The 22,050-nt window shown below is 37.4% G+C and overlaps 1 protein-coding gene and 2 pseudogenes across 1 annotated transcript; 1 reads left to right on the top strand and 2 right to left on the bottom strand.

Annotated features, from left to right (window-relative positions):
* The first annotated feature begins 808 nt into the window (after nt 1-808).
* On the top strand, nt 809-13,223 carry LOC133299861 (cystinosin homolog; annotated as a pseudogene).
* Nucleotides 13,224-14,084: 861 nt separating this feature from the next.
* Nucleotides 14,085-17,940, bottom strand: LOC133299860 (protein trichome birefringence-like 19; annotated as a pseudogene).
* A 3,064-nt stretch (nt 17,941-21,004) lies between these two features.
* Nucleotides 21,005-21,469, bottom strand: LOC133299859 (uncharacterized). Its single transcript, XM_061499358.1, has 2 exons — nt 21,335-21,469; nt 21,005-21,247 (listed from the first exon to the last, which is right to left on the bottom strand). The coding sequence occupies exons 1-2, from the start codon at nt 21,467-21,469 to the stop codon at nt 21,005-21,007; spliced, it is 378 nt and encodes a 125-aa protein (XP_061355342.1).
* Nucleotides 21,470-22,050: the final 581 nt, after the last annotated feature.

Below are 22,050 nucleotides of genomic sequence, written 5' to 3' on the forward strand. Positions count from 1 at the left end.
TTGAAATCAACTGGAACAACATTTATTCTGACCCATCTCAACCTCTGGTTGTTGATATAGGAAGTCGTATTTTTTGTTTTTTACATATAGTGTCTACTGGCATTTTTCTTATGACATCAAAACTAGTTTTTTGGAATGACTGCCATTCATAGAAGCTTTGATCATTCCTTGTATATTGGAGTGAAATGTCATGTTTTTTTGGGTTATGATGATCACTAACTTGCAGACACTGAAACAACAACATTTGCACAGATTGTAAATGGCAAAATTGGGTGAATTTTACTGATGTTATGTGTAAAATTTTACCACCACAAAGGATTTTTTTTTTCCATCCCATCAATGGCAAAATTCAGAGGATGGTGTATATGTAAAAAAATTAGATGGGAAATTTTTTTCCAGACTCCTTTTAACTCTTACTCCTACCAAACATGGACATATATTTTTCTCTATCCTATTTTCCGAGCAAATTCTTTTTTCCCTCCTACCAAACACGCAAAACTAGTCTTGAATTGATAATAATTTATGTTAAAGAAAATATTATTAAAATTCTGACACAAAAACAATTTTTAAATTTTTTGATTTAGAAAAGTGCCAAACTTGATATTACTAAAAGCACAATACATATAATTTTGAAAATTGTCAATTTTTGTTAAATATGAATATTATAATATTGGTCTCACCGGTGGTGAAATTATATATCTTTCATTGCATCCACATACATTTTATTTGCTAAAATCCATACTCCACTAAACAATGTTTTAATTTAATGTTGTAGAAAGCTGAACTTTTTAATTTTGATTTGTTTCAGATGATACCTGTAGCAATGAATGATGTGATGTTGCATTCTCGGCCCATGCTCTTCTACTTTCAGTAATTACCTTATTCTAGATTGCAATCTATTAAGTACAATATTCTTTTTCATTGAGCTTATTCATTTTCCTTGTTTAGATAGAATCCATGAATATCCTTAAAGTTGCAAGTTTCCAATGTAGCGTGGAAGTCATGAGAAAGTCCCTAAAATGGCTTTTGGAATCACTCTTGCTGTGTGGTTGACTGCAGCAGTTTGTTTCTTCATAGCCTTGCCGAAACATCAATGGCTCTGGCTAGTCAATATCTTCAAGTACGTTGTCTCTGTTAATCTGTTGTGTGGTCAATGGCATTAGTTTCTTTCTTTTTTGGTACATCAAAGGGGCATAGCCCCAATGGCATTAGTTTCTTTATTTATTATAGATTCTTAACCTATTTTCTTGTAAGGAGGTACTTGTTGGGAATTAAGTGTAAGTGGTAAAGCCTCGTATTGGTCATCAATGGAATAAGTGATGACCATCGAAGTGGGATTATCCATGAATCTATGGGGCGTTTGGTAGAGGAGAAATTTTTTTTTTATCCGTGAATCTCGATTTTCAGAAATATGATGAAAACATTCGGTTTACGATAATATCCGAAAATTAAAATTTTAGAAAAATTCAGTTTCTCGGGAATCCTGAAAAATACCTTGTACCAAACGCCAGATTTTGAATTGTGATGTGGTGTCGAACTCGCTTATTGTGGTGGATTGTAGCTTAGTTCATTAATGATGGTTTCCCTGCCTTGGGTAGTAATTGGTCGGACTGAATATTTAAAGATTATGGTTGATGTTTGTGTTTGATGAGCTGTCAAACCCATGTTGTAGAACCAAAATTTACTTACCCTTGATTAGTAACCCCATAAGTAATTGAAGAATCTTTTGTTTGAGGGGAGTAGATATCAGGCTTGGGACTCACGCTTAAGAGGGAGAATATTGGGAATTCAAGTTCCAGTGGTGAAGTCTCATGTTGGTCGTGAATGGACTCAGTGAGGACCCATGGAACTATTCAACATGATATATGTTGTGTATGGAAAATGTATATATAGAATTGAAAGAAATATTTTGTATTATGAAATTATGAATTATCTGTACAAGAGTTCTCTATTTAAAGAGAATAAAGAATCCTAATGGGCTAAGCCCAAATACTGACTATTACAAAATTACAAAATAATAAAAATAACTCTAGTATTTCCAATACTCCCCCTCAAGCTGAGGAATTGATATTTATCATTCCCAGCTTGCTAGTAAGCTCTTGAAACCTATCATTAGAAAGACCTTTAGTCAAGACATCAGCCAATTGACAACTAGACGGAATATATGGAGTAGTGATTAGTCCACTATCTAGTTTCTCCTTGATGAAGTGGCGATCAATCTCAATATGTTTGGTGCGGTCATGTTGGACTGGATTGTGCGCTATACAGATAGCTGACTTGTTATCACAGAGTAACTTCATAGGCCCTTCACACCTCACATTTAGATCATCTAGAATGATTTTCAGCCATAATAACTCACAGATACCTTGAGCCATGGCTCGAAATTCTGCTTCTGCACTCGATCTAGCAACCACATTTTGCTTTTTACTTCTCCATGATATGAGATTTCCACATAGAAACATACAATAGCCTGAGGTAGACCGTCGGTCAGTTACGGATCCAGCATAATCTGCGTCTGTATACACTTCTAAGGATAAGTTTCCTCCTCTCTGGAATAATAATCCTCTGCCTAGTGTGCCTTTTAGGTATTGGAGAATCCTATTCACAGCCTGCAGATGTTTTTCCCTCGGATCATGCATGAATTGACTAACAATACTGACTGCATAAGCTAGATCAGGTCTAGTATGAGCAAGGTATATCAATCTCCCCACTATACGTTGGTACTGCCCTTTGTCAACTAGAGGACTCTCATTCTCACTCCCTAGTTTGTGATTTTGCTCAATTGGAGTACTGGAAGGTTTACACCCAAGTTTTCCTATTTCCTTAAGGAGATCAAGAACATACTTCCGTTGACAAATAAAGATACCTTTCTTTGAATGAGCAACTTCCATCCCAAGAAAATACCTCAGTTTTCCAAGGTCTTTAACTTCAAATTCAGCAGTCAATCTTTCTTGCAGAGCATGCTTCTCATCTATATCATCCCCTGTTATAATAATGTCATCAACATAAACAAGAAGGATAGTGAGCTTACCTTCTTGAGAATGTTTAAAGAAAAGTGTATGATCTCCTTGACTTTGTCTGTACCCCAATGAAAGTATAACTTTTGTAAATCTTCCAAACCAAGCACGCAGAGATTGCTTCAAGCCATACAATGCCTTCTTTAACCTGCAAACTTTGTTTTCTCCATTTGTGGAGTTAAATCCTGGTGGAATCTCCATATAAACCTCTTCTTCTAATTCGCCATTGAGGAAGACATTTTTTACATCAAATTGTCTCAAATCCCAATTAGAATGAGCAGCAAGGGACAATAGAACTCTTACAGTGTTCATTTTGGCCACTGGAGCAAATGTTTCTTCGTAATCAATGCCATAGGTCTGTGTGTATCCCTTGGCAACCAGTCGAGCTTTATACCTTTCAAGAGTCCATCAGAATTATATTTCGGAGTATATACCCATCTGCATCCTACTGCCCTTTTTCCATTTGGCCTGTCAACAATTTCCCATGTATTATTCTTTTCTAATGCATTCATCTCATCATTCATGGCTTGAACCCAATTGTCATCCTTTAATGCTTCATGTATTGATTCTGGGATTGAAATGAAGTCAAGTGCTATAATAAAGCTTCTATGCTGCATAAAGAGATTCTTAGAGGAGACAAAATGAGGAATAGGGTGTTGAGTACAAGACCTTTTCCTTTTCTTACAGCAATGGGTAAGTCAACAGAATTAATATCATGCTCAGGAACAACAAAAGTAGTGTTTTCAGTACTTACCAGCGGTTCAGGCGACTGCAGTTGCTGGTGGGGCAGTGTGGGTTGTCTCTTCCTTTGGTAAAATAGTTCAGGTGTCCCAGCTTTGCGTACTTTCTGTCGATCAATTGGAGGCATGTCACAAGAGGAATCAGATAAACTTTCAGCCTCATCAACTAAGTCTTCCTTCGCATTGTCATATGGTGTAACCATTGGGTTAGGACTCAGAGGTAACGTAAGGGAAGACTCAGACTGAAAGAAATTAGAAGGAGCTTCAATATTGTTCTCCCCCTGAAGCTGAGGAGGTAGAAAGTATGACTCAGATTCATGAAAGCTAACATCCATAGACATAAAAAATTTACAAATTGGAGGATGATAACATTTGTATCCTTTCTTGTTGGGAGCATAACCAAGGAAGACACATTTAAGGGCTCTAGGCTCTAATTTTCTCCGATGTTGTTTATGGACATGAACAAAGACAACGCATCCAAAGACACGATATAACACCTCGCATTTCTAAGATTAAACATTAAAATATTAAATGAGAATTAAAGAGAAGGATTAGTGAAAATCCTGAGTATAAGGCCAAAATACAAAGAAAGGGCAAAACGGTAATTAGCCAACACGCAACCGTAGGAGGATAAAAATTGAGTAGAAGGTCTCAGATGATAGAAATAACCCTGGAAATGGATTCAGAACAAAAAATTGAGTGAACAGGCAAGTTTCAGAAAAATCAGTGAATAGTGTTTTTCGCGGGTAAAAATATCGCGGTACGATTGCACCGTAAAACGTGCCAGTTGAGTTTTGAGCTCTAAGTTTCAAATATGAGTTATAAATGGTCTATAGAACTAGGAAATATGATTTCTGATACTATTTGATAGAATTAAGTCAGTTTGGGGAAGCGTGCCAACGACGCGCGCAACAACTTAAAACAATATTTTCTCCGAACGACCGAAAAACTCTGCATTCATCTGATCAAGTATAATTAAAGAACTTTGGTGAATGTTTAATTTTTAATTTTATAAATAGGTTGTGAAATAATCGAAGACTAGTGGTGAGATTAAGTGAGTTTAAGTGAGTTTTGAGTGAGGTGGCACTTGTGGGACCCACTCCCACTTAAATGACCATTTAAGCACATGTGGAAATCAGAATTTGGAACTCATCCCCTTCATTTTTTCAGCTGCAAATTCGTGGGTCTCCATGGTTAGGGTTTTGAAAACTTCAAACAATTGTAACTTGAGATCTAGGCCACCAAATTGAGTGGTTCCAAAGCCTAACTCACTTAAAATTTCGCAAGGAATCCATTTTTGTCCTTATTTTCAAGTTTGGTGCAGTGTAGGGGGAGATATTGCCCATTTTCAGTTGCGAAATATTAAAGTATTTTGGGGATTTTGGTGGATTGGAAGCTCACTTTGGTTCATTGGTTGCTTGAAGATCATTCCCTTGGACCCTAGGAGTTGTTTTGTGGTGAGTTTCTCCAATTTTCATTGAGTTTTTATTTGGATTGAATTTGTGACATAGAGTGGGTTGTTTGGATTGATGTAGTTAGAGAGCTCAAATTGAAATTTTGTATTAGACAAATGTGGCTTAGAATGATGTTTTAGAGTGATTGATGTCATTAAAATTATTGAGGAAAAAATGATTTAACTTGGGCAAATTTTGTGTTCATGAGCAAGACTTTATGAATTGGAATTTTGGTGAGATGAGATAATTGAGTTGTGGAGTAATTGTATGAGTTAATAGTAAGATTGTATGATGTATGGAGTTATTAAATTGAATTGGATACCTTTGGTATGATGACTTGATGAATTCGGCCATTGGAGGGTAGTTGAGGTTTGATGTTGTAAAATCATGCAATTGATGTGTTGTGTTATTAAATGGTGTTTAGATGAGTTGTGGGTTGAGTGGATGCATGGAAAATTAAAGGAAAAATGTTTGGTAGTGTTGAGTGGTTAATTGGACCTAGAGCAAAATATTAGGCAAAACGACGTTTGAATGACGAAAAATGAAAAGTGGCACTTGATATGGCCTTTTGGTAGCCTAAGGATGCCTAAGAAAATGAGAAAGAAAATTTAGAAAAATAAGTTGTAGATTAACACTATAGAGGCCGAACCTATATGGTGTAGGGGAGGTTTTCTGATGTTTTTGCGTTTTGATAGAATTGACTTATACTGATGGCTGTACATGGTTGTATAGGTTGCCGTACGTCAATTTGAATCCCGAACCGTGAATCGGTGGATTGCCCTTGGTCTCGGACCAATTGGGTTGAGGTAAGTGATTGGATTAATGCATGTGTAATTGTGAATTGGCAAGCGTTTTGTGAACTTTGAGTAATTGGGAACGTCCTATGTGTGGGCGTTCTGTTGAGTAACAAACTTGGAACCTAAGCTGCTGTGGAGCTAAGTGAAAGACATATGAGGTAACCTCTTGGTACTGGGGCTTGTTCCCCTTTTTTGTTCCACCTTACCAGTTGATGGTAACGGTAGGAAGTGTATATGAGTAGTGTAGAACAACATGAGCATGCATGCATTATCACAGTGGGTACTTATGTACCGAGTCTCTGGCCAGTAGACAGTTTTGCTTAGCCTTCGGGAAGTTTCGGACTTCCACTGGATAGGTCTCCGAGAAGGAGTTCCAGTTGACCGTGGGTCATGGTGTGTGATCTGGGTAGGAGCACACTAGGAATGTCTCTGGCGTTTTGGATGGTTGGGGCATCACGGCTGTGGTTTTTTTGAACGCACCTTGGATGATACCCATAGGCTTATATATGCCCAGGGCGTGCGTGGTATTGGTAGCTACCATCCCGTATCGTCGTAGTTTGTATCTCTATATTCCCCTTTTCTCTAAAACCCTTGCTATATCCCGTTTTAAAAATTGGGTGTTGTATTCTATTCATATGCATCGAAGTGAACCATTGGGCGGAGTTTTCTCCAGAACCTTTGGGTTACTGAGATATATTCGTATATCTCACCCCGTCTCGGGGCATTTATTTCAGGATGTACCAGTGGCGTTGGAGCAGCGGGAAAGAGAGGCCCGCAGAGTGATAGAGGAACATTTTCAGTATTTGGCATATTGTTCATGTTGGCATGCCTAAGTGTAGTAGTTTGTATCATTTGAATTTATGTTTAAATTTGTAATTGAAGTTGTAATATTGTAAAAGGGTAACTTGAAGTTGAAGTCGTAAGTTATAATATTTAAGTATATGTTGTAAATGTAAAAGAGATGCATGATGTACTAAGATGGAAGGATTTTAGGCCTATGTTAGAGTTATGGTTATATGCTTATATTGTGAAACTACATGTAAATGGGACCTATATGATTGAAACAAGTAAGGAATATAATGTGAGCTCTATAGTATAAGCTGTGTAATAACTATAAACTGGATTGGGTTGTAAGTGCCCCAAGGAGTTGTTGGTCCTTGTGTGTGCCACCCATTGGATTATTACTATATTATTGTTGGATTATTAGGTACTTTGAGGCATTAGTGAGCTTGTACAAATTTGGGGATTATTGGAAAAACAAAGGAAACTCTGGCGAATTTTCTGTAGAATTGGCAGATTTTAGGTGAACTTCAGGAGAGCATATCTCCCTATAAAGATGTCTGAAAGGGATTTGCCATACGTAATTTTGAAGCTTGAGATGTCCCCTATATGGTGTTAAAATATGAGCCAGTTCTGGGTTTTACGCAGCCCTGTGGAATTTATTAAGTTCCGACTGTCCAGGGACCTCTGATGCAGGGGCTGTTCTGGCCAGTTTTTGGGAATTTGATTCCCGCTTTGTCTCTCAGTCAAATTGAGCGTGTGATACACCAAAATGAAGTTTGAGATGTCTATTTGTAGGACAAAAATTTGAGAGCAATTGGATGAGTGGATTGGGTGCAGTAATTCGAGAAGTGTGAGTGGTTTAGAGCTGTTTTGGGGTTGGTTGGCTATTTTGCTTATTCAACTTCAAACGGCGATAACCGGAGAAAATGAGCTCCGAATTGAGCGTGTGGTAGCTTGTTGAAAAGGTAATTAAGTAAGAAAAAGATATAATCTGAGAAGAAGGTCTGGTTGTGAGCAGTGTCTTCGCAGATAATTAATGAGTGAACTATGTTCAAAAGGGTAAAAACGTACGGTTTTGTAATTGGCTAAGTGGGTTTATGGGAACCCCTTAGTAACTTATAATAAGTAAAGTGTGATGTAAAAATAGATAAAATAAATATTCTGCAAGAGTTAACAGTTATAGTCACAACTTTTAATTATTGCGTGTTTTATTGTTTTAAATGCTCGCGTAATAATCGGAAAAAATTTATTCGTATTTTTATAAATGAATTACTGTGATTGTAACTGCGCTTAATATCATAATTAATGTTGACAATACCGGTACGTAACGGGCTGTCACATTTTATGGTATCAGAGCAGGGCCTCTCATCCAGTACGGTGTGGTTCGAGGACGAACCAGGCCGAAGCTGGTGGACATGTAACATCCCGAGTGCTGACAATTGTATGGTTAGTGGAAGAGCTAATGTACAATTGAATGTATGGTTAGTGAGAGCTAGCGTACTATCAGTGGGAGGAGTACATGAATGAATCGAATAACATCGGAAAGAAATGGATTCCAGAGATTGTGCTGGTATAGGACAGCACAGTTGAGGATAGCTTATAAGAATTAATTGATACTACCTATACTAACAAGATGAATCTACTTTTTGGTAGCCCAGATCGGAAGAACTCCACAGTTAAGCGTGCTTGACTTGTAGCAATTCAGGGATGGGTGACCTCCTGGGAAGTTTTCCCGGGAAGTGTGCGAGTGAGGACAAAGCACGCTGAAAAATCTCGTGTTAGTGTGTGGGGATAGTCGTTGATGCTTGCAAGTGGCCGGGCGTTGCACACGAGACTGGAGACTCTGCATAATTGGGACAGAAGGAAAAACAGAGGTCATTAGATCAACAGGACTTACATGGCCAAGGATTCTGGAAGGTAAGCGGTTGATCAAATAGGCTGCAGTTAATACAGCTTCGCCCCAGTAAGAGTTGGGCACAAATATCTGAAACAATAATGCACTGGTGACTTCAAGCAAATGTCTATTTTTCCGTTCAGCAACCCCATTTTGTTGCGGGGTATCTACGCATGTGAGTTCATGAACCATTCCTTTGTCTTTAATAAACTGAGAAAGATGTTGATTAACATATTCGGTACCATTATCTGATCTCAAGCGTTTGATACGTTTACCAAACTGAGTTTCAATCATATAATAAAACTGGATAAACAACTGTGTTACTTCTGTCTTATCTTTCGTCAAGAAGATCCATGTAGTCCGAGTATAATCATCAATAAAAGAAACAAACCACTTGACACCAGAAACATTAGGTACCTTGGAAGGTCCCCAAACATCAGTATGTATAATGGTAAAAGGCTCAACACTTTTTATTTCACTAGAATGAAAAGGTACACGATGATGTTTTGCAAATTGACAGACATCACAATTAAAAGACTCAACAGACTGTGACACAAACAAAGACGGAAACATAGACTTAAGTAAACTAAAAGAAGGATGACCCAAGCGCTTGTGATGAAGCCAAATGAGAGAATCTGATGTAGGCTGATGAGTCATCAAAGTCTGATCCCCAGTACCTTCTGCAGCAAAATCTGGAACCAAATGATACAACCCACCCTGCTCCTTAGCAACTCCAATCATCTTCCCCGTGGCGAGATCCTGAAAAACACAATGTGTAGGGAAAAAGGTTACAGTGCAATTCAAATATGTAGTAAGCTTATGAGAAGAAAGGAGATTGGTAGATAGGCGGGGAACATGGAGAGCATTTTTGAGACACAAGGAGGGTTGGATTTTAATATTTCCAGAACCTGCAACTGATGTGTGTGATCCATCAGCTACGGCTATAGTACGGAGACCAACAGTAGGATTATAAGAAAGAAAAAGATTATTGCAGCAAGTCATATGATTAGTAGCACCAGAATCCACAATTCATGAAGTTTTGAAATCAGTACAAGAAGCGATAAAAGAATGAATGCATGAGTTCTTACCAGTCATGGCCAAAGTACCAGTACCAGAAGTTTTATTAAGGGAGTCATATACGGACCTGAGTCATTCCAATTCCTCACGACGAACAGTAGTAAACGCACCAGGCATTTGTGTCTCATTCACTAGAGGAATGTCTGAAGGGGTCAAGAAAGATTGACCACATCTCAAATCTTCACGTGAAGGTGGCTTACCAAGCTTCTCTAAAACCTGTTGCCTCCCATGAAGACGGTAGCAAACATCGTTTGTGTGACCTGGTCTTTTACAATAATTGCACCAACGCCCCTCTTTGTTGGTCTTAAAGGAAGAAGACCCCTGAGGTGACTTAAAGAAAGGAGACCCTGAGGTGACTTAGCTGAGATAATAGCAGACTCGTCAGAAGCAGTTGAAGTAGTGACTTTAGATGAGATCATGACAGATCCTTCAGACAACTCGGTGTCCATCATGACATTCCTACAACTTTCTTCACCCCTGACAGTATGAAAAACTACAGAAAGATAAGGTAATTTTTCCTTACCAAGGATTTGAACCCGAATAGGGTCATATTCTGAATTGAGGCCACAAAGAAAGTCAAAGATCCGATCTCGTTCAACAGAGGAGGCCAGAGTGGATGCATCCTTGCTGCACTCCATCTGCAAACTATCATACTGATCTAGCTCAGTCCATAATCCATTCAGATTTCCATAATACTCTGTCACAAATAAAGAGCCCTGCTTGGTAGAAAAAATCGTGTTCCTTAGATCATAGCAAGTGGCAGCATCTTGTTTTATTGAATAGGTCTGATGAAGAATTTTCCAGATCTCAAAAGTAGTAGGTAAGAACATACAATATTGACTAACTTCAGGAGTCATAGAATTCCATAGCCATGTCATAATAAGAGAGTCTTCATCATCCCAATCAGCAAATTTCGGATCTGTTTTGGCAATAACAGGTCCTTCAAGATGAGCAATCTTACGACGCCCTTTGAGAATTGTACGAACCAGCTGAGACCACTGTAAATAATTTTTTCCATTGAGACGATAATTCTGATGGAGAGCAGGCAGATCGTTTGGACTAAGAGAAGCCATAGAGGATGTAACAGGTGGCTGAATTTTCGGATTATCTTCAACGTCAGACATAAAATTTGCTAAAAAACTGACTGATCAGAATGATAAAGGTTCAACGTTACTAAAATAGTAACCAGGAGGCCGGAACAGTACCAAGGTGGCCGGAACAGTACCGAACAGAGGAAGAACCACCGTGGGAAGCTGCAACGGGATCAAAAACCCATGATAACCACAGATCCACACTCAGAAGGAAGGGGCGAGTTGGTATGTGCTGGTCGCGCGTGAAGAGGAAGTCCCACGCGCCGCTGCAGCTCCGGGAACAACGCTTCTCTTCCACTCGCGTGAGAGCGCGTCTGGTCAGATCTCCAGGTGGGTCCTGGACAGAAGTGTTCGTCTCGTCAGGGCGGTCACAAACGTGGGGGGATCGCCGGAAAAATCGTCGGAAAACTCACCGGAGACGGTGGTCAACGGCGGTCAACAGTGGTATTTCAATGATAACAGTGATCAGAGCATCGAACGGTGATCCTCTCTGTCTAAAAGGTCCCCGAAAATATTTTTCGATGGCGGCGAGAGGCGAAAAATAAGGATTCCTCCTTGAAAGGTGTAGATACAGAAGCAGAGCCCTCAGATCGAGAGCTTTGATACCAAATTGAAAGAAATATTTTGTATTATGAAATTATGAATTATTTGTACAAGAGTTCTCTATTTAAAGAGAATAAAAAAACCTAATAGGCTAAGCCCAAATACTGACTATTACAAAATTACAAAATAATAAAAATAAGAGTAAACACCCTTTTTAATCCCTGTCAATATTTACGAAGTCCTTTTTAGTCCCTGGCAATAAAAAAGGACCAAATTGGTCCCTGAAATTACCAAAAAAGGGCCATGTTAGTCCTTATGTCAACTCCCAAATATGTAGAGTGGCCCTTTTCTTGTACTTTCAGGGACCAATTTGGTCCTTTTTTATTGCTAGGGACTGAAAAGGACTTCGTAGATATTGCCAGGGACTAAAAAGGGTGTTTACTCTAAAAATAATTCTAGTATTTACAATATATAGTAAGTTTGCCTGTATGGCAATCTTCATTTTATGGTACAAAAGGCAACTACAATGTATCTCTATGATGGAATGCTACTAGTTGCTCATGTTATTTAATATCTATTTTTGGCAAACTTAATGAGAACCCATTATTGAAATGAGTTTTCACAATACCATTGCTGCTTTCATTCTAACTTCTATTGAAACTGATCATTTTGCAGTGACAGCCAAGTTGGTTTGACGATTGTAAAATATGTTCCCCGAGAGAGGGACTTATCGTAATTTGCAGTAATTTCTTTTTAGTTTCTTTCTCTCATATTCTACTTTGCTTCTTTTGATATATTATTCAGTTTGATTGCCGATATATGTATAAACTTTTTCAAAACTACCATCAATGAATAATATTTTGGAATGAAAATATATAATCTGAAGAAAGGTTGTTTACTAATTTGGCTTGAATGTGTCTGAAGATTGCTTTCTCCTTTAAGTGAGGAATGATTTTTATTGACATTATTTTTTTCATTTCAATTAATAGATTGTGTTATAAATATAGGCAGTAATGAATTTCCTGAGAAAAAGTACAGAAGGTTGGAGTATTGGTTTCACTCTATTGGATTTTTTTGGAGGGATGGAAAACTATGATCAAATGGTTATGCAATCAATAGATCAAGGTCTGTCATATCCTTTACCAAGATATCTTAGATGTCTCACTTTGTAGTTTGAACTTTGAACTCACACTTTTCACTTCTCATCTTTAATTTTCAGGTTCTTGGAAGAATAGAATGGAAATATAGGGAAACTACTGGTATCTCTGATATGAACTGTGAAATATTCTCTTATTATATGATATATTTTTTATTTCTTTGATAATTACGGTTGCATGATTCCTTCCACTTAAACTGTTGTACCTTCACAAAGGATTCTACTAACTGAAGGAGTTGGCACCTTCTTGAATGTTGTTTTTTTCATCCAAGAATTTTACCTCATTTTTAAAAAAATATAATATAAAACCATTAACGCGGTCTTCATCGAACAATTTAAACTTTTGTGTTGAATTGACTTTTTACACTTGAAATAGGTAGATGAATCTATGAATTATCTACCCTTTAAGTCACTTGAAGGACCGTATCATAGAAATATAATTTAAAACTATTAATGTGACATCCACATAACATCTAGTCTCTGTTAAGAAATAAAAGTTACTTGTTTATTGTTTTTGATCGAATAAACCGTTTCAGGTGTATGTCTTTTTTGACATCATCTTCATGTGCCAGCATTATCTGCTATATCCTGTAAAAAATACAAGATCACAGACCTCTGTTGAACTTGACAATGCCAAGTCTTTGAATCAACCATTACCAGAGAATGTTTAAGGTGATTGGAATAAATCCACCCTTGAGTTGTGGTTGAACCGCATTGTCATCCAAGAGAAATAGATATGCATCGAATATTTGAGAGGCTTTGATCTCTTTTCCAATCTATTCCCTATGATTTGTTGATTCTGAAATTTCTTGGTTCTGTCCTTCATCAGTTGATTTGGAAGCCTCAAGGAAAACTTCACCAATTGTAAATATCAATCAATCTCAGCCCAACTGCATTGTCATTATTTGATTAGAAATAATTAAGAGATGTAGGAACTCGAGGTTACCTTTTTTTTCTTTTATATTTTTTGACCACATGACCAACAAATTGAAGGTCTAACAGTATTCTTACAAGACCACCAAGAACATAGAACTCGTAAGAGGTTGTTTCAGCTTAATCAATTGTCTCAAGTTCAAATCCCTAAAAATGCAGCTGTGTTAAAACTTGGTAGGGGGAGCTTTGCCGCTCATATAGTTCTAATCGGCTCGAATAGGACTAATAAAATAATCAATGAGCTGTTGGATAATATCAATATACATACAAGATAACTGTGAGTGACATTTTTGGTCCACCACAATCACATTGAATATTTTAGTGAAAGTTTTGTATAATGTCACTGAAGCTTGTAGAGACAAGACATACAAGGTTAGAACCCATAGATTAGTGTCTAATGGTTCGATTCCATATGACATTCATCGTGCAAAATGAAATGCAAGATTCATTGTTCAATCATGTCATACATGGTATCTAATGTCATCATTAATTCTCAACATCTCAAGATACACACGCTCACATTAATAATGTGCATATATTCATTTCCAACATCTCTTCCATATTATATTGACTAAAAGAGAAATAGTCATGATGCCTAATCAATTTTTCAATAACTCAGGTTCAATCAAACGATCATATCGATAAGCAAGAAGCTGATTTTTCTTGTCACCTGCAGACACAACAAATAAACACAAATGTAAAAGGATAAAAGGTTCTAATCTAAGATGAAGTTACTTGTCTTGTTTTTGGCAGAGTTGACTTCTTCCTTTGCTTTTATCTTTTAATTTGCAATGGAAGTTATAGAAAGAAGATGCAATATCTTCAGCTTTGGCTCCGCTTAGATAAGTCATTGATTGTCTCATTATTTCCATAAGTAAACCAATAAAATGCTAACTTTTCTGCATTCATCAAAAGGAAATTAGGATGCCATTTTGGCAAAATATTTAAGAAGGGAGGGAAGTTGAAGTATCTAACTCACCTCAAATCTTCAAAGCTTGTGTTAGTACCATAGCTAGTTAAAGAAAATCTTAAAAATCATTGTAATAAATGTTCAAGTAGAACTAAAAGAAGATCTAGCTCTAACAAAGAGATATTGTAACACACTGAGTACTGACAGACCACTTTATCATGCAACCAAAACCAAGATACCATATAATCTGCACTCGCTCATATTCATATTTTTCTAACCAGCATACATAGGAAACCTACACATTGTTACTTGTAGTGTGTAAAAAACTATGATAACTGTACCTATACAAGACATTCTAATACACCTTTGACGACAAAGTTTTTTAGCCACTGGATCATATGGTCCTTCCTCTACTGGTTCTATTTTCTTTCGCTTCTTTTCAGTAGCTTTTTCAGCAGATTTTTCCCAGGTGTTGAAGGTTCCTGACCAACATTATGTAATGAAATAGAAAAACCTTGCAATTAGTAACTACAAAAAAAGAAGTTAAAAGGGCATGTTTAACGGCCAATAAGAAAGCAATTGGGCAACTATGAATAAGCTATTTCCATCTATCTTAACAAATTACAGGCAATCATGCACATGTAAATGAGCTCCTAAAATAACTTCACATCAATATTCCTAAAACAGAAGCAAGACACTCAATTTAGGAAGTTTTTTGTCCTCCTAAAAGAACTTCACATCAATAATCCTTTTGTGGATGCATTAGAACAAATGCCTATTTATGTGAAGTCCATGAAAGAAATCCTTTCAAGAAATGATTCTCTTATAAAGTTCTCCTTCCATTTTAACAACAGTCAAACATGGCTCCTATCTGCCTCCTCGCCGATCAAGTTTAGTCTTAGCCAATCTAAATCACTTTTGATGCATTTTCTGGCATAATTCGGATAGCTTTGTTACCGGATTCTGATTCGAAACATGAGGGTGTTCTTGATAGGTTCAATTCTTGTTACCCTGAGTTAGGTGAAGCTGTGCTCAGAGAACCATTTATTGTTGAATATAAGTGGGAGAAGAAAGGATCTGGTGATTTGCTACTATTAGCATTTAGCACACCCTGTTCACCTTAAGCTTTTGTCTCACAGCGACAGTGATTTCACTGCTTTGGATGATTTTAAGTATAAAAGCATTGATGGGGAGCTTGTTGGTGTTGTCGGGGATTCATGGGTTTTGAAAATAGATCATTTTTCTATAACTTGGCACTCTACCAAGGGTGTCAAAGAAGAATCTCATGATGAAATCATTTTAGTGCTTTTAAAGGATGTTGAGAGTCCAAACCTTGTCACTGTAGGGATCTCACCTGAATGTTTCCTACTTATAATTTCAGAGACAATTTAGTTTCTCAAGCCCTAGGGGGCGTTTGGTACAGGAGAAATTTTTATTTGTCCGGGAATCTCGATTTTCAAAAATATGATTTTTACATTCAGTTTACGATAATATCAGAAAATTTAAAATTTAAAAAAATTCAGTTTCCCGAGAATCCAAGAAAAATCCGTTTAACAAATGGCCCAAAGTGAAAATTGACAAACTTGAGAATCAAAATGCAACTGCAAATTAAACAATACATAAATCCACAAATTTATTGGCATATACCTTCTATATTTAATCATCTCAAGGAGATAGAGAGACCAGGCCAAAAATATAATATACTTTTTTTTTTTTAGTATTTAAAAAAATAAAATAAAAAAATTTGATGTTCTAAAATAAAATAATGAACAATATCTTTCACATGGTTAACATGGTAAAATTGATGTTCTAAAAAACTCTCTTTAGCTTTGAAGCCGAATATGTCTGACTTTGTATATTCAACATATATGGCAAAAACTCATTTCATGTGTCAACAGGACCTAGCAAACACCAGTGAACACAGTCATTTATTGTCCTTACGGTGTCCATAGTTGTTTGGATGTCCATCAGGTCTAAGCAACATAATCTCAGTTGTATCTAGCATAAAAAATTCCAATCCCCTCTTTCTTGCTTCCTCTTGTGCTTCTTTAAATTCCCTCACTTGTGTCAGATATTTCTCAAGAACATACCCATCCAACTTCATTTCTTCCTTGGTAAATGGCTTTGTCCTCACACAATTCTCTCCTTTATTCCAGTCCCTCTTTTCAAGAGTGTGATGGAGAGAATGTCCCAAAAAATGTTACCCCTTTAAACCTTCTAAGATTTGTAATAGTTCTAAATGCAGTCCTGAATGCCTTCTTGTATCCATATTAGTGAGCAAGGTCTGTGATATTCTCCATCCCACACTTGTTGCATCCAACAAGTTGATAATTTCATAGAATAATGAGTAAATACCCTTTTTGGTCCTCAGTAAATTTCACGATGCCTGTTTTAGTCCCTAGCAAATAAAAAGGCCCATCGTGGTCCCTAAGAAATTCAAAATGGACTCATTTAGTTGAAATCGTGGTCCCTCACAAATTCAAAAAAGATCCATATTAGTCCCTAAAAGGACTAAAATGGGTCCATTTTGAATTTCTTAGGGACCACGATGAGCCTTTTTATTTGCTAGGGACTAAAGCGGGCATCGTGAAATTTGCTGAGGACCAAAAAGGGTATTTACTCTAGAATAATAAAGGTCTAAAGAACCAAAGTCCTGCTGAGATTATCACAATGTCAAAATTTTCAACTTGACTGGCCTAAGCTTCATCTACCTCATCTAGATACAGTTTCATGATGTTGTCGTAAGAATGACCACTGCTGTCAGCATCACTTGCCCTCACAAAAAATGGAGACCATAGTGTTGCAAGGGTGAAACTGTAATCAGCATAGAAATACCGTTTGAAATATGTCACATCTGATGAATATCTAGCAGAAATGTCCTCAGGTTTTGACACCCGAAAGAGTAAACCACAAGCATGTAACAAAATTTTCTGTCATAACTAGATTAGCCAAGAATTAAGACAATGGGGTAGATTGAGTGATAATGAATAGATGGAATTATGGTAGAAATTTTTAGCTTCTATTCTCTTAAAAAAAACATAGAGGGCGAACCTTGGATCAGTGGTAAGGTTGTGTTGCATGTGATCAAAAGATTACGAGTTTGAGTTTAGGAAACAGTTTTTTTGTAAAAGTATAAGGGCAAGTTTGCGTACAATCGACCCTTATCGCTACCTTCACAAGTTGGTGAGCCTTGTATAACGATATTTTCCCTTTCTGTTATCTTAAAATAGCCAGGAAAAGAAAAAAAAACAAAGTGTGAATTAATCACTTACATGATTTAGGAGGCACAACAAAGATTGCATCTGGTTTCTTCCCACTGTGTCACCAACAAAGGCCATCTTCTTTCCTCTTACAAGCTTTAAGAAATAAGTTGCATCAAAGAGTGGAAGCTCACATTCATCTGGTTTCCACCTCCAATGAAGGTACTCTTAGTCAGGTCTCCCAAACTTCATGCAGTTTTGCTGATGTATTATCAAATTACAAGTTTCATTGTTGTAATAAGGCCCTTCAAGATAAGGAATCCATTTCCCAGAAAAGATGTCACATTATTTTGTTTCTGTGATGTTGTTCAAATTGCTGACAGCACATATCTCTGGAGTTGATTCATATGAGTTTCTTATAAGATAAAGAGGACGCATGATGATAAGATTTGCAAAAACGACGGTCCATATGCATGCTTCTGCACCTTTTTTTTATACATGCTTGCTTACGCATATTTTTTAATATGTCTGTACAAGGACAACGATCTTTTGTGACTTCAGGCCAAATCATAAACAACTAAGTCTGATATATAAAAGATGCTAAAAAGTTAAAAAGGAAACCCCCAAAAGAAAAAAAGTTGATGTTAAAAACCAGTTGAGGAAATCCAAGGGTATAAGTTCCTTTTGCAATCATTCCTAAGTACGATTTGCTAGTTCCTTTTGTGGAAGAGAGAAAACCAAAAACTGAAATAAAACCAGTTTATAATGAATTTGTATTATCATAGAATAATCAGTTGTAACAATTTTTCAAGACATCACCAAAAAATAGGTTTTCTCTCATCATGAAAAATGTCACGATTTTTCGAACGTGACTAGTGAATTGCATCAATTTACACGTTTTATTTCTATAAACACCGATTTAGATTCTCGCTTTCAAGGAAACAAAATTGGGAACATGGCCTTCTATTTTGATGATATATAAGAGTGTCTTTTTTAATAAAATTGGCCGATGTATCCAAAAAACAAAGGCAATAAATTAATCAAACTTAAAACACAATTTGGCTATTTGAAAATTTGTTTCCAACTTTATTTGTTGATTTGAAGTAGTTTGAATTTAGTTGTGAAACTTGTTTGGCGAAAAGCCATCGATATCTTTTCCAATTAGTTTTAATCGAAGTAATGTACCTTTTTCATTAATTCACTCTGATATGTGAGGTCCCTTATCCATTCCTGGTTTCTCTGGTAGTCGTTGGTTTGTGGTCTTTATAGATGATTGCACTAGGATTGTCATGGTTATATTTGATGAAAGCTAAGAGTGAAGTAATTATTATATTCCAAGGATTTCACAAAATTATCCAAACTCAGTTCAATGCCAAGATTCAAGTACTCCGCAGTGACAATGGTGGGGAGTACATGAATAGATATCTTTATGAATATTTCCACCGACATGGTCTTATTCATGAAACTTCTTGTCTTGAGACTTCACAACAGAACAACGTGGGTTAGTGAAAAAAAGGCATATTCTTGAAACTTCTAGGGCCTTCCTTTTCAACCATCATGTTCCATCTCGTTTCCGAGAAGCTGCTGTGGTGACTGTCGTGCACCTACTCAATCGAATGCCTTTAAGAGTTATGGACTTCTCTACACCTTTAGAGGTTCTTTCGCTCTTCACTCCATTGCCATCAATGTTAACTATCCCTCCTCGCGTCTGTGTTATGTAGCATTTGTGCATATTCCCATGACTCAACGCTCTAAATTAGATCCGATGCTCTTTAGTGCATTTTTGTAGGATATGGGGTCCATCAAAATGGTTATCGCTGCTACAATTCTACTGTACGACGTACCTATGTGACAACGGATGTTACCTTCGTGGAAGGTGAAAGTTTCTTCACGCCTACCAATTCTACCTTTCAGGGGGAGACAACTGGTGAAAAGGTGAATTGGTGGGACAAGGTGTCTCTTAATAGCAGTGGTCCCACCATGGAAGCAATTCAAATTAATATAATAATGTTGTAGAGATTCCCAGACATATGGTTGATGACGTAAAGCCTAGTCTATCCACTGCAGTTGAAACATATTTTCTCACAGGAAGAAGTTGATGATATACCTCCACAAGAAGAAGTAGGTATCATACAGCTCCCCTCTTCCCAAACACGTGACCAATTGTCCGAGGATATCCCTCAGGTAAGAAACCATCACTTACCTAACGATTCTAATGTACCTCTGAGTTATAAATTTCTTGACAGGATCAATAGGGGGAAGCCCCCTAATAGATATTATCCGGATGCTGAAGAGAGAAAAAATGAGATACCCTATTGCAAATTATGTGTGTACTGAGAAGCTGTCTGACTCCTTGATGAGTTTTGTTATGAATGTATCTTCTATTCATGCTCCATGTGGGGTACACGAAGCAATGGAGGATCGAGAGTGGGTAAAGGCTATGGAAGAAGAAATGGAGGCCTTGCAAGAAAATAAAACATGGAGGCTAGTACCACTTCCTAATGGGAAGAAAACTGTGGGATGCAAATGCGTCTTCTCTGTGAAATACAAACCATATGGGTCTATCAAAAGGTACAAGGCCAGGCTAGTAGCAAAAGGATATACTCAAACATATGGGATAGACTACCAAGAAATCTTCTCCCCAGTTGCTAAACTGAATACAATCTGAGTCTTGTTATCACTCATTGCCAACTTAGATTGGCCATCACAACAATTTGATGTGAAAAATGTCTTGTTATCATTCCCAGATTTAAACGTTGCTGTCCCCAACAATGTACAAGACTCAATCCAGGAAACATTCAATTAACCCAACATAACAATCTATAGCAACTCTCAGACACAATATGCCATGCATGACTGACCCAATATCATAAATTCCCAACAATGTCATCAGCTTCTTAAAGATACAAGTCTACATTGATTACCCCTCATACAGATAAATAATGTCCACTCCCACTCAGTGTTTAAGGGTATCATGATCTCTCAATAAATCACAGCTATAACACTACCATAAGCTTGATCATATTCTCAAAAATTCTTAAAAATGAAGAATCAAATACATGCAGCAATTGATAAAAAGGACTTCACAGGTTGTAACTTGGCCGGGTTAAAGGGTAGGAATATATAGATGGTAGCTTAAACAATAATGAGATTAAAAAACTGATATTTTTTCACTTTAACACATTCAACTCAATCGTTTTGCTCCACTAACATTCTCACAGAATTTTGGGAATTAATTCCTTTAAGCCACCTTTTATGCACATTCATTCTTTTCCTTTTTCTTGCTTTTTCCTTTTTTTCTCCCTTTGTTTTAAGGGCACAGATGAAATTTACATCCGCTAATTACTTGACCTTTGTGGAGCTTACCTCAATTTCTTTGTTTTATTTTCAACACATCAGTAATTCAATCTCAATCAAGGTAAGTCACATGAATAACTCTATTTCGAAGCCATTTCTCATCTCGAGCAAGAACCTTAGAAGGTCCAACAACGAACTTCAAATCCTTGTTAACATCTATGTCATCAGGTTGTACAATGTGTGAATCATCGGATATATATCTGCGGAGCTGACTAACATGGAAGACGTCATGTAGATTCGCTAAGTTGGGAGGTAAAGCAAGTTGATACGCCACCGGTCCGACCCTCTTGATTATCTGGTAGGGCCCAATGAACTGTGGACTCAACTTCCTCACTCCCAAGGCACGTCCAACACATGTAGAGGGGGATAATCGAATGAATACATGATCCCCTTCAAAAAACTCGAGGGGTCTGTGCTTGGCATCGTAGTAACTCTTCTGACGGCTTTGGGCTTTCTTCAGCCTATCTCTAATCATCTCAATCTGCTCTGTGGTCTCTTGGACCAAGTCTGGCCCCATTCACTGTCTCTCTCCAATCTCCGTCCAACAAGTAGGTGCTCTACACCTATGGCCGTACAAGGCTTCATAAGGGGCCATGCCCAAACAAGCATGATAACTGTTATTGTAGGAGAAATCAACCAGTGGCAGGTACTTGTCCCAAGCATTACCCTGCTCTAACACACACGCTCTCAACATGTCCTCTAATGTCTGAATGGTCCACTCTGTCTGACCATCTGTCTGCGGGTGATATGCAGTACTCAATCTCAATTGAGTACCAAAGGCCTCATGCAACGCTTCCCAGAAGCGTGAAGTAAACTTCGGATCTCGATCACTGACTATGCTTTCGGGAATGCCATGAAGCTTCACAATCTCTCTGACATATAGTTTGGCTAGCTACTCTGTGGAGAAATTCGTCTTGACTAGAATGAAATGGGCGGATTTAGTCAAACTATCAACCACTCTGACAACTAAGACACTTATTCACAAACTGGGCTATGTCTTTCTTCATCCCAGACCACCCAAAAATTCTGCTTTAAATCTTGATACATCTTGGTTGCACCTGGGTGAATGGTGTACATACCCATATGGCCCTCTGTTAG

Source organism: Gastrolobium bilobum, unplaced genomic scaffold (assembly GCF_033153095.1).
Source record: "Gastrolobium bilobum isolate Gb01-03AN ecotype WA unplaced genomic scaffold, APGP_CSIRO_Gbil_v1 utg338507, whole genome shotgun sequence".
Lineage (NCBI taxonomy): Eukaryota > Viridiplantae > Streptophyta > Magnoliopsida > Fabales > Fabaceae > Gastrolobium > Gastrolobium bilobum.

Bases quoted from the DNA above. Each gene is read 5' to 3' on its own strand.
- LOC133299859 (XM_061499358.1), bottom strand. From the start codon at position 21,469: ATGGGGCCAGACTTGGTCCAAGAGACCACAGAGCAGATTGAGATGATT. The intron at 21,248-21,334 runs GTATTCATTCGA...GGGCCCTACCAG, and splicing joins AGTTTTTTGAAGGGGATCAT to ATAATCAAGAGGGTCGGACC.